The following is a 17174-nucleotide window of genomic DNA, read 5'->3' as shown; positions in this document are numbered from 1 at the left end:
ATTCTACCTCAAGTACTCATGATTGCATTCTTCTTGAATATAAGTTCTCCTAATTGTATTCCTGCTGAACATTTTTATCACTGTTCTGTCACAGATTATCTCATCTGCTTCCATATAAAAGCAGTCTAGCCATGAAAATACTTCATATGCAAATACTTTGTTTGCTCACATTTGGGTAAAGAGTTAAAACAAGAACATAATTTGTTTAGATTAATTCATTTTGTAACTGAGCAAAAAACTTTTCACTGATTACCTCAATTAAAAATATTTCACAGTAATTATGCCAGATTCCACACTTTGTGCTATTTGCTTGAAGAACTTGATTTAAGGCTTTAACAAACAGGATGGATTCTTGAAAGCTTCTATTACACAGGTGATCTTTTTTGTTTCTTGAAAGTTTTCTTGGATGAATTAGTATATTTTTAGTATATTATTGCAGTTTTTAGAGTATTCATTGGGTTCATGTATTTACTAATATATTTGTAGATATACTGAAAATTTAAGGTCATGTTTAAAAATGGTGCCAAAAAACCTGTCAGAACAATAGAGCAAGATGAAAAGAAGCATGGGCTCATGTAATGATGATAACAAGAAATTCTGGAATGATAAGCAAAATGATGACAATGATAATGACAATGCATGAGAGAATTTCTAGGTAAAAATTATTGCATTTTGGACACAGGAATTAGAAAAAGCTGAAAAACGTGTAGAAAAACTCAGATGAGACAGGAAAAATAAAAGCAGAAAATAAGCTAGCAAAGCACAGATGTCAGTAAGAAAAAGTTTGTAACATGGTACAATGATTTAGGCATTAAATTTGTTCTTGACACTACTTCGAGATAACCTGGAGCAAAAAAAGTGAGAAACACAATCAAGCCATAGAAAATTAAAAGAGAAAGCAGTTTGAAAATGATTAATTCAGCTAAGGAGGCATGTGGTGAAGTTGTCTGTAAGGATAGAAAAATAAAAACATCATGGGGACACAGGATATTAAAGAAGCAGTTTTGGACAAGGAGAAAGCATGCTGATAGTTCTTAGCAAATGATTTGGCAGATGACCTAAAACAATATAGAGAAAAATGTAACAGAGTCAAGATATGTGTAAAAGTAGCTAAAGAAAAGTTATGGGAGGATTTCGGTAGGAATACAGAAAATAAATATGAGGAAAGTGGTAAAATGTTTTTGATTCTTTCTTTAAGAGAAACTTTTGCCATAGTTTTATTAATTATTTACACGTAAACACAAGTAAAGGTAATAATTTATTATAAGCCCATATATTTCAGTCTGAAAATTACAGACCATCTTCAGTGGATTTATTTGAAATTTAAAAAACAATGGATTTATTTGAAATAGAGTGAGCTGTGTGATGTTATTATTATTATTTGTGACACCTCCAAGGAGTCCGAAAACTCATCGCAGGAGGACACCTACTATAAAACTGTCTCCACCACCGAACCTCTACTACCAATCATCTCCATCAATGCCATTATATTTCCAGTAATATATGTTCTAACTGAGGAAAAGGTTAATGATAACTGTATAAAAAAAAAAAAAAAAACGATGTGTTATTTGTAATCGGACTTTCCCATATTTTTGTTAATGAAAGGCAGTCATTCCAATTCAAGTTCGGACAGTGAAGCAAGGCTTTAGCACTCTCCTTAAATAAATATTCAAATTTGTATCAATAGTGATGTAGTAGCCGTGTTTCAGACAAAAGGATGTTGTGATCTGTGTCTACACCATGTTGAGCCAATAAGATTTATCAGATTTCCTGTGGGAAATACATGATTGATTTTCTTGTAATCTCTTTTCTATTGAGCATCCCGTTTGTCTGAAGTAGTATAGACGGCAGTCTCAAGGAACTTGGTATACACCTGGGAGAGACATCGGAGGGCATTTATCTTTTGAAGAAGGGAAATCAGCTGAGTTTATTGATGGGTATAAAAGTATATAATAAATCATATTTCTTTAGAATTCTGGAAATCAGTTCTGAAATGTCTGAAACTTATGTGATTGGAGATAGACATACTGTTTCCTTGTTATTTAGGTTAGGTTTGTAGGAGTCAAATAGATGTTGCATAGTTTCTTTCTGAGAAGTCATTTAATTGCATATATTGTTTGCTATTTTAGAGTTCGTCCTGTAATTGAGGAGGAGTAGAACAAATATTTTACAGTAACTGTGCAAGGTATCCACAATATCTCTGATTTTGTTTGAAATTGTTTGACTACTCATCAAATACAGGAGAACTCTCAAATATCAAACAATAAATGAAATTAAATGGCTTCTCAGAAAGGACTACACCACATCTGTTTGACTCCTACAAACCTAAACCAACAAGCAAACAGTACGTTGAGCTCCAATCTCATACATTTCTGGCATTTCAGAACTGATTTCCAGAATTTTAAAGAAATATGATTTAGTAGCTACTTTTATACCATCAATAAACTCTCAACTTATTTCCCCTCTTCAAAAGATAAACGCTCTCTGATATCTCTCCCAGGTGTGTATACCAAGTTCCATGTTACTGCCATCTATACTACTTCAGACAATTGGATGCTCAATAGAAAAGAGATTACAAGAACAGCAAGGCCAGATTGACCATAGTCATGATTGCAGATGTAAGATTTGTGCTCACCTAAACAGACAGTGACTGATCTACCTTTCTGTCCAAAATAAGCCAACTTGCAAGAAAACGGGGTACTATATATAATCCAGGAAGTGAGCGAGGAGAGTGTTGATTTTTGGTAGAAAAGAACGAGGATAGCAAGTTTTGAGTGGGGCTTAAAAGCTGTGTAGAGGTTGTACTATTTTAATGACCTGGCTATTTTTTACGATGTGCCACGGACATAGGGGATGGTGACAGCATTTCTGAAATCCTTCTAAAGAGATGCTGAGGAACTGATTATTTTTTTAAATTCTGTAATCACTGGAGCCATTGGATAGGAAGGTGCTGTGTATATGGCTGAATTCAGTTGAAAGAGAGGTTCCACTGCAACAAAGATTATAGACTATTGGTTAGAGTGTTAATGATGCCATATTGTTGAGAGGGTAGTGGAAAAGCTTGTGGATATAATCTACCTGTGTGAGTGGGTTTTCTACGTACAGGAAAGGTTACCATTCAGAGGGCATGTTACCAAGGTGTCTAAGGATGGGCAAACTATTGTTATTTTCCTTTTACTTCGTAAACTGGATTCTGGGATGTAGACTATTAAGGTGATTGAGGAAGGACTCTAATGTGTCTGGGCCATGAGGCCAAATTGAGAGCACATCATCTATGTATTTTAGCCAGATAAAAGGTTTGAGAGGGGCTGAGATTTTGTTTGTGTCTATGGCTTGTTTTTTAAAATTTTCCACATAAAAATTGGCAAGAGGGGTGAGGAACCATAGCAGTTCCCTCTATCTGTACATTTTTTTTTTTCCCAAGAAAAATAACCAGAATTGATGGCAAAGGAAAAGAGTTCTAAGAACTTCTTCTATTGTATCAGTCTTATGACTGGTAGCTCAGCAGCATTTCCTTCCATTCTTCTCTTCTGTTTGCTTTCCTCTTTATTTTGTAGTATGTTTTTAGTCCAGTGCTTTGTTTTATTTGATCAAAGTATCTTTTCCTTGGTCTTCCTCTTTCTCTTTTTCCTTTGATTTTGCCTTCTATTATTATTATTAATAATAATAGAAGGCAAATAATTTTTCTCGTCAGACTTTCATGTTGTAAGATATGTCCAATTCATCTGTCTCTTTTTGTTATTAATGTCTTTATCGGTGTTCTGGGTTCATTTAAGCACTTCATTAGATTTTTTGTCTGTACATTTTATCTTTTCCATTCGTCTCCAACACCACATTTCAAATGCCTCAAGTCTTCTAATATCTCTTGTCACTGCTCTCCATGTTTTGTGTAGTCTTCTGGGAGATCTCCATTTTCATATATTTTAGCTATTAGTTAAAATTTTTTGTTTCCTCATCCAGATTCTGGGATTTTTTTCTGGCTTAAGTCGTCTTTAAGTGCTTTTTCAAACTCTTCTTTATTATTGATGGTCCACTATTGTCTTCAGCTTCTGTGTTAATTTCTTTGTGTTCTCCTTGATACAGGTGTTCAAGATACTTTTTCCTTCAGAATAAATAATTAGTTTACCATTTTCATCTATTAAGGCATTATTATTATGTGTGGCCTTTTTCAGTTTGTTGTTGATTTTTGTTATTTGGTTATAAGCTGTTTCTAGATTTCCTTTATTAAACAGTTCTTCTGTCTTCTTACATTCTTCATGGAGGTATCTTTGTGTGTTGTTGTTTTTTTGGTTGTATTTTGATTTCAATTGTGTATTCATTAATATAAGGTTGTGGTTACTATCAACATGCTGGCCTGGTTGGCAGAGTGGTTAACATATCTGCTCTCCAGCCAAAAGGCTGCGGGTTCGAATCCCGATGTGGGCATGGATGTTTGTGATTGTCTGTGAAAATACTAGTGGTGGCAGTGGGCAGTAGATGGTGTTGGTCTAGTTGCAGTTCGTTGGTGGGTATCCACTGCACGATGGACAGTTGTGCAGTGGATACCCCCCCCCCCCTCGATGAGTCTTTGGACTCCCTGGAGGTGTCACATAATAATAATAATAATATTCTTCTTTTGCTTGCTTATATTTTCTTGTTATCAGATTTTTTTAATTTCTTGTATTTTTCTTTGTGTTCAACTTTTTCTGTATTCTTGTATAGCCTCCTTTCCTCCATTAAATCTAATATTTCTTCAGTTATCCGTGATTTTCTCATATTTTGTTTTTCTCCTCCTAGTATTTTGTTACTAGCTTTCAGGATATTGTCTTTTATTTGATTCCACTTATCATTATTATTTGTATTTTCCTTTACATTTTCTAGTTTTCATTTTTTAGTTTCAATATGTTGATCTTTTTTTTTTTGTTTTTTTTTAAAGTTCAATTGTGCTTTCATTAATACAAGGTTGTGGTCACTTTCAACATTTGCTCATGGGAAGGCTTTACTAAATTTGACTTGTTTTTAAATCTTGCTTTAACCATTATATAATCAATTTTGGTATCTATTTGTGTCTTCCAGGTGTATCTTCTTCATTTGTGTGTTTGTGATTATTAATTCCTTCCATTTGCAGAAATCTACTAGATGTTGTCCTCTGCCGTTTTTCTGTCCTAAGCCAAATTTTCCTACAGTATTATCCTCCTTTCCTTCTCCTACTATTGTGTTCCAATCTCCCATTATTATTGTATTGTCTCTTTGTTTGAATATGTTCCATATATCTTCAATTTGCTCATACATTTCAGCTATTTCTTCATCTTTGTATCCAGTCGTAGGCATATAGACCATTTAATGTTCAGGTTTACTGGTTCAGATTGGATGCTAATTGTCATGATTCCGTCACTGTGTTTGATTGTTGCGGTTACTTTTTTGCCTAAGCGTTTCCTGAGTATTATTGCTACCCTTGCTTTTCCTCTCTCTCTCTCTGTTCCTGAGAATATCATCCTGTAGTCGTTGCTCCAGAAATCACCTTGATCTTGCCATCTTGTTTCACATATTCCCAGTATGTCTATATTAAGCCTCTTCATTTCCTTTTTGATGTTTTCAAGTTTCCCCATTTCTAATAGGGTTTTCACATTCCATGTTCCCATGTTTGTATAATTTTTCTGCATTAAGGTGTAACTTAAAGGGAATATTGGTAAACAGTGATGTGATGTCTAAGCTTACCAATATATCTATATCATTTAAAGTTAGATTTTCAATCAAGGTTTTGAAATGGGTAGAGTTTTTATATAGGATGTGGTAAGTCCAGTGAGGGAGGGGGGGGGGGATATAACAGAGCATGCCAGCTGTTTTGACAATTTGTATCATGGAGCATCAATAACATTTACTATAGGTCTTAAGGGAGAAATTCGGTGTGTGGATTTTTGGTAAACCATATGTCTAGGGGAGGGACGAGAAACAAAGGGTTTGAGTTGTTTTATAATGTCTGGCAGCCAGGAAGATGCTTTTTTAAGTACGTTTTTTTTAATTTAACTTGCGTTTTTGTGGGATCGTGATCTAGTGGGATGTAGGTGGTGCGATCTTAGAGAATAATATCCATTTTACAATTATATTCCATGGCATTAAGGATGACTGTAGCAATATCCTTATCTGCTCTGATGATGACAATACTTTTATCTTTCTGTAACATTCTGAGAGCAGCAAGTTGACCAGAAGATAGATTACTTTTTGGCAGCAATGCCTGGGATCTTGGCGATGTCAAGTCTGATGTTGGCTATTTCCAGAGTTAAGTGACAGATTCTGCATTCTATGTTGTACATTATGTCTAGCATCAGCACTTCTTTTGGTGTGATGACAAAATTGTGGCTAAGGTTTACGGTGCTGACAGCATCTTCGTTGAGACTCTTCGAAGATAGATTTACTACTGTATGGAGCAGTTGCATTTGAAGTTGTGATTTAGATTTACACAGATTGTTATATTTTTGATGTGATTATTTTAGGAATTCTTTTTTGTATGGATGTTTCTAAGATGTTCAAGAGAATGGACCAAAGTTCGGAGTTGAGGACTGCTATGAGCTCTGATTGTAATGCGCCGATGGCAGAGTTTGTCACAGAGAGGCTGGCGCACGTTGCAGCAATATGTTCTTGCAGTAGTGCAAGGTGGCACTTTTGTATATACATAGGGCTTTTTTTGACTGACTTTTTTAAGCCTTAACACATGAGTACAGTTAGTGAAGAACTCATGAAAGTAATAATAGTGATAAAGTTACACACAGCACTGTATTCTGAGTCTATCTGCTGTGAAGTGTAAGTTATTAGGATATGGTGGAGTATTGTTAAGACTTGGTAGTTCAGTTGCTTGGGTGTGATAATTTGGCAGTGCATTGAATTGTGCACTGCCAAATTACCCTGATGGGTACTAAAATGAGTGATCATTATGGGTGACTTAAATTATCCATATACTGCTTTGGTAGTAGAGAAAACTCATGACAAGAATGAAGGAAAATATACTGAGCTGCTGTGAGACAACTCTCTTCAGCAGCATATGAAAGAAGTAACTCATCAAGGTCAAGTGTTAGATTTGACCATTGCATCAAAAAGAATCTCAGTTAAGGATGTGACTAGCTGGTGTGACCTACGAAATAGCTAAGTATACATACATGTTCCTATTAAGAAACAAATCAAGCCAAATTACAAATTAGAAATTATGACAAATTCAGGGTAATACCATGTTTGGTTCCAAGGTATCAGCAGAGTACATCTATCCCAATGGCTTTAACAGGCATTTAAGGCCCACAACCTTCCAAGCATGTTTGGATTTCGTAACCGAAATACGAGGATAGAATGGTCACTCCTATGCCTCAAGGTATTCTTGGCTGTATCCCTGTGTGTTCACGGGGCCGGTTTGCCTGCTTGCGGGATGAAAAACACCAGATAAACTGGCGGAAAAAGCCCTACTGCCCACGCCCAAGACCGGCTAACTTGGCTATGGCTGAGGAAGTTCCTTCAGCTCCTCACGTCTCCGACGGGAATCGAACCTAGGACACTCCTTCCCCAGGCATATGGTTGCGAAGCGCAAAACCACTAGGCTAACCGCGCGGACTACAGCAAGATTAAAAAGATGCTTAAATGATGTAAAATCTGAATGTGTTCGTAGAGTTTGAAAAAGAATTGGAATTTGGAGTGAAATGGATGAACTTTATTAAGCAGGAGATTCATAAGAAGATTATGTGGAAGAAAAATCATGAGAATAAGGTTGAGAGAAGTTATGAAATATACAAAGAGTATAAAGAAAGAAAACCCAGAAGAATTTTATTGTTTTGTGAAAGTAATGCAGTATAGCAATATTGTAGAGAAATTGCTGAGTCCACAGGCTCAGCAATTTCTCCACATCTAGCTAGCATATACACAGAAAGGTCCTAACAAACAGCTATTGAGAGATTTCATAGTAAGCCAACATTATGGGTAAGATATATGTACAATGTTTTTGTCACTAAACATACACACGTCACCACAGTAATAAGATTTTTTAATAAGTAAATATTTTATCCTAAACATCATAGGACATTGTCCTATGATACTTAGGTCCACAGGTTTCATTATACAACAAAACGTTTTTGTCATTTGGCCAGGCTCAGAAGAAACTCTCCATACCTTCACTAACTTCCTCAACAATTTAAGTTACAAAATCTAATTTACATCAGAAGTAGAAAAGATAGACCCAGTTCTTTCCTGGATGTACTCATCTCAGTTGAAGATCACAATAATTTTACTTTTGAAGTATACAGAAAAAAATTCAATACCAGTCAGTATCTACATGTCAGTTATCACCACCCAGCACAAAAATGAGGCAACATAGAAAACTCTTTAAGGAGATAGTCATTATGATATAAAGTGATGGTAATAAAAGCAACAAAGAAATATCATCAACAGACCTCCATGAAGTCCAAAAACTCATTGCAGGAGGTCCTGCTCTCACATGCACAGCTCATTATACCTTGCCAAATGCATTCACTCCCTGCACTCACCACACTCTCAGGCAATGTATTCCAATCACCCACCACTCTCCATGCAAAGAATCTACTCCTCATCCCCTTGATCACAATCACATTATACAGCTTCCAGGGATGGCCTCTTTTTCTTCTCCATGTCTCCAGATATTCTATGAAAAATCTCATCCACGTTAATCTGGTAATTACTCCTTACCAACTTATCATCTCAATCATGTGTACCCTCTTCCTTCTATCTACTAGGCTCTGTAATTTTCAATCTTTCATATTCTACATTCTAGAGACTAGAAACTGATTTAGTCAATCATCACTGAACCATCTCCAACATTTCGTCATCCTTTAGAAAACCAGGCACTCAAATCTGTGCATAGTAATCCATGTGCAGTCTGATCAAAGCCTTGTAAAATTGAATCAATACATCCTTGCTTCTCCACATCATTCCCATAATTCGCTGTGTTGACTTCACAATTTCAGCAAAACGTCAACAAAATTTCCAGTCCCTATCCACCATCACCCCGAGATCTTTCATCTCCTCATCTATTTCTCATCCTTCATCTTTATCTAGTTGAACCTCTAAGGTTTTTCGCTGCATTCACCAGTTTCTTTCATTCTTTTCTGTCTTGAACTTTTTCATTCCAGTTCTGAATTCCCATTTCATCTAAGTCTTTTTGGATATTATTCTCTCAACGTATCTGGTCTACCTCTAGATCTCTTTCCATCAAGCTTCATCTTGAATGCTTTTGTGTCATCTCTTACAGGTCCATAGACTTTTCTGATGATTGTTTTCGAAGATCTGCACTGCTTTTGCTAGTCACAAAACATGTACCAAGTAATCTTTCATCTCCTCGACCTTCTCTAAAATATCGTCACTAATCCTATACTTGGCATTCCATCTTTGCTTCCTAAATTTTAAAACCATACACTTTGCTGCATTAAACTGACATCTCCACACACTCACCCATTCAGAAAGCCTCTTTAGGTCCTCTTGCAAAGCTACAATATCTTTTCTACTTATAATTATCCCCAAATTTGCATCATCTATAAACACAGTACATCACTATTTAAGTATTTTCAAAAGTCATTTACATAGAAATTAAACCACAATAGCACCAAAATAGATCCTTGGAACACACCACTAGTGACTTTCCTCTTCTGATGTATGATCTCCCATACACAACCTGCTGATATCTAGCAGATAGCCAATCTCCAATCCAATGCACTAATTTACTATCCAACCCCATCTGTTCCAACTTATCTACTAGTTTATCATGTGACAATCTATCGAAAGCCTTTGTAAAATCTAAATATACTACTTTCTTTTAAGGTTACACAGTGTGAAGCATTCATTGTGAAGAATTGAAGAATTTATAGAGACAAAAACACATGCACTGGAGTATTACTTTACTTCTAATTATGAAAATAGCTCTCTATGTTTTGCCCTCTGTATCGAAGTCATCATCAGGGAAAACATACATATGCACAGGACACAAACCACATAACACTACACAAAGTAAGATAAATGTAAATGCTTTGTTAATTGTTTACCCTAGCCTGACCTCCTGTGAAAAATAAATAAATAAAATAATAAATAATAATCAATAAAAAATATACATTAATTAACAAAATAAAATAATTTTTTATACATTCAAGTATAATGATATACAGATAAAAAAAAATCTAAATAAATGGCTACAACAACAACAGCAAAAAAAAGTTCACAAGATGCTCCACAATAATACCATTAAAAGCAAAAAAATTACAAATGCTATAGCTGCACAATACGTTAGGGGAATATTAGAAAAAATACATAAAACACTACATAAATAAAACATTAAGGCAACCTTCAAACCTCATGCAAAATTAAAAAAGTATATTCAGCTCACCCAAAGATCCCTTACTCTACTGTTCACAAAATTCAGTGCACCTGCAATCTACCCTACATAGGTGAAACAGGGCAGACCATCCCAATAAGAAAAGATGAACATAAATGACACATCAAATTCCTCCCCTATGATAAAATAGGCCTGTCAGACCATCAGCTTCAAACTTGTTACAGAATCAACTGGAAAGGCATCAAGTCCCTTCACCGCACCAAAACCTGGTTTAAGAGAAAGTTCAAGGAAGCTTGTGAAATACCATCCGAATCTAAACAAGAATGGTGAATTAGTAATTCCAAGAATTTAGAGGACCCATCTGCAACCTACATAGCATCTAGAAAACATGATGGCAGAACCTCAATACAAGAAGACTGCAGAGATGTGTTTAATGTAGTTCCACTATAAAACTTTATTTTTATTTATTTAGATTTTTTAAAATATGATAACCTAGTCAGTTTCAATACCAAAAAAACACAGTTATGTCTCATCCTGATTAGCCATTTTTTATATGGCTCCTACCCATAAAAGACAGTTATTGTTAACCTATAGTACATTTATACTACGGGTAGGATAAGCAAGACTTAGAGAAATTAAGAATGGAAAAAAGTGGGTTCTTTGTTGTGAAAGATAAGACAAAACTGCATTTGTTAGCAATGAAAGTTGTAGAGGCCGTGGTGATTAGTACACAGGATTGTGTTCTTGTGATGTTTTTTACAGAGAATGCCCAAATTAGAAGAGAAAATGGATATAGTTTATCCCTTAGAGGAAGGCAGCCAAGAGGAAATTGTTGATAGGAAAACAAATGTAGGTACTAGATTGAACTTCTTGAAGATTTTTGAAATTGGTTTGCAGATACCTGAAATATATGGAAGTGGAACTCTCCATACTGGTTCTGGGTTGCTGGAAGAAGGTATGTAGTGGTCAAAACCTTATGCTATATCTGAGACGATCTAAAACTAGTTTTAGATCGTCGCAGATATAGCATAAGGTTGAGTTAGTCAAGTTTTTATGATGCTATTTTATTCAGATGGATGACAGAATTCTACTGTGTAGTAGTGGCCAGTGAAGGTAGGTCTGCAGTAAATAGACGTAGTTAGTTACTGCAAACAGTTAGATTTTAGAGAGGCAGAAAACATAGTTTTCTGCCTATCTAAGCAGAAAGAGTAGGGTAGCATGTCTACGAAGGCTAGTTTAGTGTCCTTTTCTACTTCCATGGTAAAGTTATGAAGGGATGTAGGATATTTATTCTAGTTACAAAAGGTGTAGGGTATCTGCAGGATGGGGCCAAATGGCAAAGACATAATCCATGTAGCATATCTGGAATGAAAGTTGGGATTATGGAAGAGCATTTCCTCAAAATGTTCAATGTAAAAATTTGCTAGTAACAGTGAGAGGGCCTTCTCAATGAGGTGCCTTCAATCTGCTTGTACAGTTTGGTTTGGCAGATAAGCCTCTGCCTTTTTATGGTCTTCTGAAGAGCTATAAAGAAGGTATTCCCTTTCATCCCATCATGGACTGCATTGATTCTCCAACTTAAATAGCTAAACTCTCATCTTGACCTACTCTCAAACTGGCAATTCCCACTTGTTCATAAAACATTCTTGAGATTTTCTGGCTGAAATAAAAAACTTATCTCTTCAACCAACTGGAATTATGGTTTTCATGTAGTTTTCACACAGAATTCTAATTCACAAACATTCCTCTTTGTGATTCCTTTCATTTGCTACCACAATCCTTCCTGCCTGACAGATTATTTGACTTCATCATCCACTCTGGCTACTTTATCTACCAAAATATACTCTACAAGCAGATTGAAACCTACTTCACTAGGAAGTTTACTCTTATTGGAACTAGTGAATGTTTACCTCGAACATTTAGAGGAAATTCTCTTCTCTTCTATACAACTCTAACCATCATTCAGGGTGTGCTACATGAATGATATCTGCACCATCTGCCACAATCCTAAAGAATTCTACCAACCTTTCTAACAAAAATAAATATCCATGTTCCTGGCAAATAAGTCAGCTTTTGCTCTTAGAGAATACAGAGACAAATGTAAGAAAGCTAAACACGGTATAAAACTAGCTAAACAAAAGTCATGGGAGGACTTTGGCAAGAACATAGAAAATAAATATCAAGACAGTAGTAAGTTATTCTGGAGGTTGTTGAAGAAGCTTAGAAATGAAGGAAAGAGTGCAGAAAAAGGAGTTAGAGATGATAAAGGTGACATGAAAACAGGAGAAAAAGATATCCTTGAAGTAATTTTTCGAAGTAATTACTTCGAAAAATTGCTAAATGAAACAAGCAGTGATAGCACAGTGGTAAAAAACACTCAACAAGCATACAGTAAGGAATACATATCCATTCTTGAAGTGGAAAAAGCCATCAAAGGCTTGAAATGTGGAAAGGCAGCAGGAGTAGATGATATTCAACCAGAAATGCTGAAGTATGGTGGTATAAGAGTCTTACAGTGGCTGCACTTGCATAGTTCAGAAAACCTGGACAGAGGGAAGAATTCCCGATGATTGGAGTAGAGCTCTCATAGTACCCATATATAAAAAGGTAAATAAAACTGAATGTGAGAATTATAGAGGTATTTCCCTACTGAGTGTTCCTATCAAGATCTATGCAAGTATACTTGAGAAACGGTTGAGAAGAATTGTGGAAGAAAAGCTTGGTGAAGAACAAGCTGGATTCAGGCCAAATAGAGCTGTCAGGATCAGATCTTCACTTTACAACAAATAGTTGAGAAAGTATGGGCATATAACAAAGATCTGTATTTAAGTTTTGTCGATCTGGAAAAGGCATGTGACAAGGTGCCCAGAGAGAAGTTATTCAATACGCTATAGTTATATGGTGTTAATGGGGCATTATATCAAGCAATACTTAGTCTATATTTGAGTTGTAAGTCGGCAGTTAGAATTGAAGGATGTACTGGAAGATGGTTTAATGTTAAATCTGGTGTGAGACAAGGATGTACATTATCCCGTCTGTTATCTATATGGATCACATTATGAAGGAAAGTGGTATTAAACATGATATCAGAATTGGAGATGTTAATGTCAGCTCTTTGCTTTATGCGGACAATGTTAGACTTCTGAATAAATCCGCTACAAGTCTGCAAGATTCTCTGACTAAACTGAATAACTGTTGTAATAGATATGGTATGAGGGTCAGCAATAACAAAACAAAGACAACGAAAACAGACAGAAGCATTGAAAATGTCAACTGTGTTGTGAATGGATAACCTGTGGAACAAGTAAAACATTTCAGCTACTTAAGCACGATTTTTAGTGAAGATGGTAAATTAAATATGGAAATAGACAACAGAATCAACAAAGCTGGTATGGTTGGAAGTCAATTGAATAAATTCATATGGAATAAGAGAGAAATTAGTCGGAACACTAAATTATACAAGACAGTGTTTAAACCAGTTTTAACTTATGGATCTGAGAGCTGGGTCAGAAGTAAAACACTTGACCAAAGACTAGAGACCGTAGATATGAGAGTCCTGAGAAAGATTAGAGGCATGAACAGATGGCATCAATGGAAATGGCAATATTAAAAATGAGGATATTAGGAAAGAACTTGACATTGTCAGCATCCAGGAATGTGTTAGCAGAGCTAATCTCAGGTGGTATGATCACTTAAACAGAATGGGCGAGCAAAGATTAGCAAAACAAGTATTCTCGGCCAAGTTAGCAGGAAAATGACCAAGGAAGACCAAGATATAGGATTGATATGGCACAATGTGCCTTAGACGATAGAAATATAAGATCTGATAATGATAATATTGGCGTCTTGACAGGTAATAGACTGATTTGGAGGAAAATTGTAGATAGGAAGTTAGTAATTATGTAAATTTTTCATGTAGTACTATCATATCCTGTACACCTCTTGAGGGTACATGTCAAGAATTTGATGATGATGTTATTTGATGATGATGTATATTTAGGTATCTCTGAACCAATTTCAAAAATTCAAAGTACAATCTAGCACCAATGTTTATTCCCATCAATAATCTCTTCTGTTGTCTGCCTTCTTTTAAGGATATGGAATCTCCTTTTTCACTAGCAGGTATGAACCAAGTTCTGTGTGATTGCCACCTCTTCTATTTTGGACAAATTGGACACAGCCCTGTGGGAAAAAAAAAAAAATGACTAGAACATAAGTTGTGTATTACTAATAAGAAATCTGGTTTAGCAGAGCATTGACACCAACAATAGAATCTTCTGGTCAAGAACTCACCTACTTATATGCTGCTGCTACAAATTTGAACACTTCTTCAAGGAGCCTTTACTCATTGCCCAAATTTAAATGAGAATTTACTGACTTGACTTCATTGAATAAATAATTACATCCCAGTAGTGGTGAGGAAAGAGAACAGGAAAGTGAGAAATAAGACTCAGAAGTAGAATGAAGAATTTGAAAAGAAAAGTATACAAAAAGGAAGAATGGCAATGGAAAGATAAACTTTAATAGAAGAAGAAACAGTTGAGTTCCTGAGTTATTACTGGAAATGTGTATACTCATGCACAGGCATTGCAGAGACATATGTGAGAACAGAGATAGATAAACTGGAGGCATTTAGGATATTGAATAATCTTAATATCAATATGACTACAGGATATCAGCTTGTGCATTATGAGAATGCATAAAGGAAATGATAGTGCTTCTGACCAAGGCTGTTTAATTTAAAGTTTCAGCTTTGGCAGTCCCAAAGGAGACAAAATTGTTCCACCACATAAAGGAGACTCCAAGACAGAAGTGGTAAACTTTAGACTGATCATTATGTACAGTGTGGCAGTTAAGGTCATTAAAGGCAGAATTCAGAAATAGGTGATAGCGATGTTACAGAGCACAGCATTGCTTTTAAAGGTCTTGACTTAGTAATCTACTCCCCATTCTAATAAAGTGGCAACTTTATTAGAATGAAATGAAAATGTGATGATACTGTTGAAGTTTGCAAAGGCATCTTAATTAGGATACTAAATAGAAATTTACTACATAGATTTGAGCAAACAGGGATGGATATGAAGCTAGTTATGATTTAAATAGGCAAATTTTATGTTGGGTCCATACACAAGAGTAGGAGTTTGTTGGTTAACCTATAGTATATTAGTACCATGTATGGAAAAAGAATTGGGAACGAGGAATGTGTTCACATTGGATTTGAAGGTCTGTGCATTGTATTCCTTGGGAAATGCATTGGAGGGAAGGATTCATTCAGTAGGAATGAATCATCTTTCAACTTCTTAATAAGAAGTTGGAAGATGATAAATGTGATATACAATAAAATATTCAATTTTAAAATATTCAGTGTGATACTTACCCCATCGTGAAAAGAATGACCACAGTCAGCTTTGAAGGAGTTCTTAGGAGTCATATCTTCAAAGCATATAACACAACTTATGTCTTCAGGCACAATCTCAGGATTCCAGGGTTTGGATGGAGGAATTCCCCATGGATTTTTGTTTTCAGATTTCATAGGAAGCTCAAGAGATACAGGCTCTCTCAATGGTTTTAATATTCGATTTCTAGGCTATTGATTAAGTAAAACAATAAAAATTGTTTCTGAAAAATAATTAATAAGTCAAATATATTGAATCATTTAATGTACAATTAGTATGAATGCACCTCCGATAATTCAGAATCATCAAGAAGTGTTCATTTCAGCTTTACAATTATCCTGTAAGCTTTAGCAAAATCCAAAAATATCATGGAATATGCATTTTCCTTATCTAACTCAACTGCTATATTACTATAAAATGTGAGCAAGTTTATTCAAACATGACCTTCCATTAGTACACCAATGCTATTCATTGAAAAGTAAAAATTTACTGTTAACCAATTTCTGTATGCACTCTCTTATCAACTTTCCCCAAATCTTCATCATCACTCCAGAGATACTGATAGGTTGACGTCAGGCACTTTAATCTTTGCATCACTCTCATGCAACGGGATTATTATAGAGAATACTATAGCTTCCTTTACATATTTCAAGTTTTGGAAGGCAATTTATATTGCAAGTAGTGATAAAAATTCTAGATTGCACTCCTCTTGAATATTTTCTAATACCATTCTGTTATTGCTTGTTTCTTTTTACAATCTTTCAAATTAACTGCTCCAAACATTCAAGATATCTTTTTAGTACTCTAATTATATTTTATAACAGATACAAATTGGTTTTCATCAGGAAAACATAAATTATACTATCTTCATTGGTATAACAAACCACTATCTACATTCTGCTTACTCAGAGCAAATTCAAGAGAAGAACAATAGAGGTGACAATTCCCCCTCTCTGCACAACGTTATCTGAATTTTCAATAACGTGTTCACACCAGGTGGTGTTCTGCATGTTCTACGCTGACTGCAAAACTCGTTTTTTACCATACGTAGGCTCCTTTCACATCAGACAAGCACATTTTCACAAAGTATATACTGCATGTTAGTTCAATTTTTTTGATAAAATTTTGGAAAATTAGCATTTGAGAATAATCTTAATAATTTAGAAAATCTCAAATGAAACTCAAACTGATTCAAGTTATGTATATATATATATATATTGTTGCAATTAGGATTGACTCGGGATGTATACATTTATAAGATTAAAATTTAACTGACTAGAACCCGACAAAGTATAACAAAAACCTTTAATAAATCATGACTAGTTTCATCGGTATTCCGACTGCTTCAGGTGAGTAAGAAATAACATAAGACTGATAAAAATAACAAGGTAAAAAGCATGGACTTTCTAGCTTAATAAAAAGAAACAGAATAGTAACAGTCATATTTGAATAGGTGACCACGT

General features: G+C 35.1%; 1 protein-coding gene across 2 annotated transcripts in view; it reads right to left on the bottom strand.

The window, feature by feature from the left end:
• The window catches only part of LOC150094045 (uncharacterized), a 1005660-nt gene that overhangs the window by 15504 nt on the left and 972982 nt on the right, over nucleotides 1–17174 (bottom strand). For both annotated transcript variants that reach the window (XM_090412663.1, XM_090412664.1), the window contains exon 39: nucleotides 15693–15902. In XM_090412663.1, coding sequence (XP_090268789.1) covers nucleotides 15693–15902 — 210 coding nt within the window. The remainder of the gene's footprint in view (nucleotides 1–15692; nucleotides 15903–17174) is intronic.

The sequence above is a fragment of the Typopeltis vanoorti genome, chromosome 23 (assembly GCF_054136105.1).
Source record: "Typopeltis vanoorti isolate ZY-2024b chromosome 23, IOZ_Tvanoo_1.0, whole genome shotgun sequence".
Classification (NCBI taxonomy): Eukaryota; Metazoa; Arthropoda; class Arachnida; order Uropygi; family Thelyphonidae; genus Typopeltis; species Typopeltis vanoorti.
Note: the sequence above shows the minus strand (reverse complement) of the source record. Positions and strands in the feature narration are given on the sequence as shown.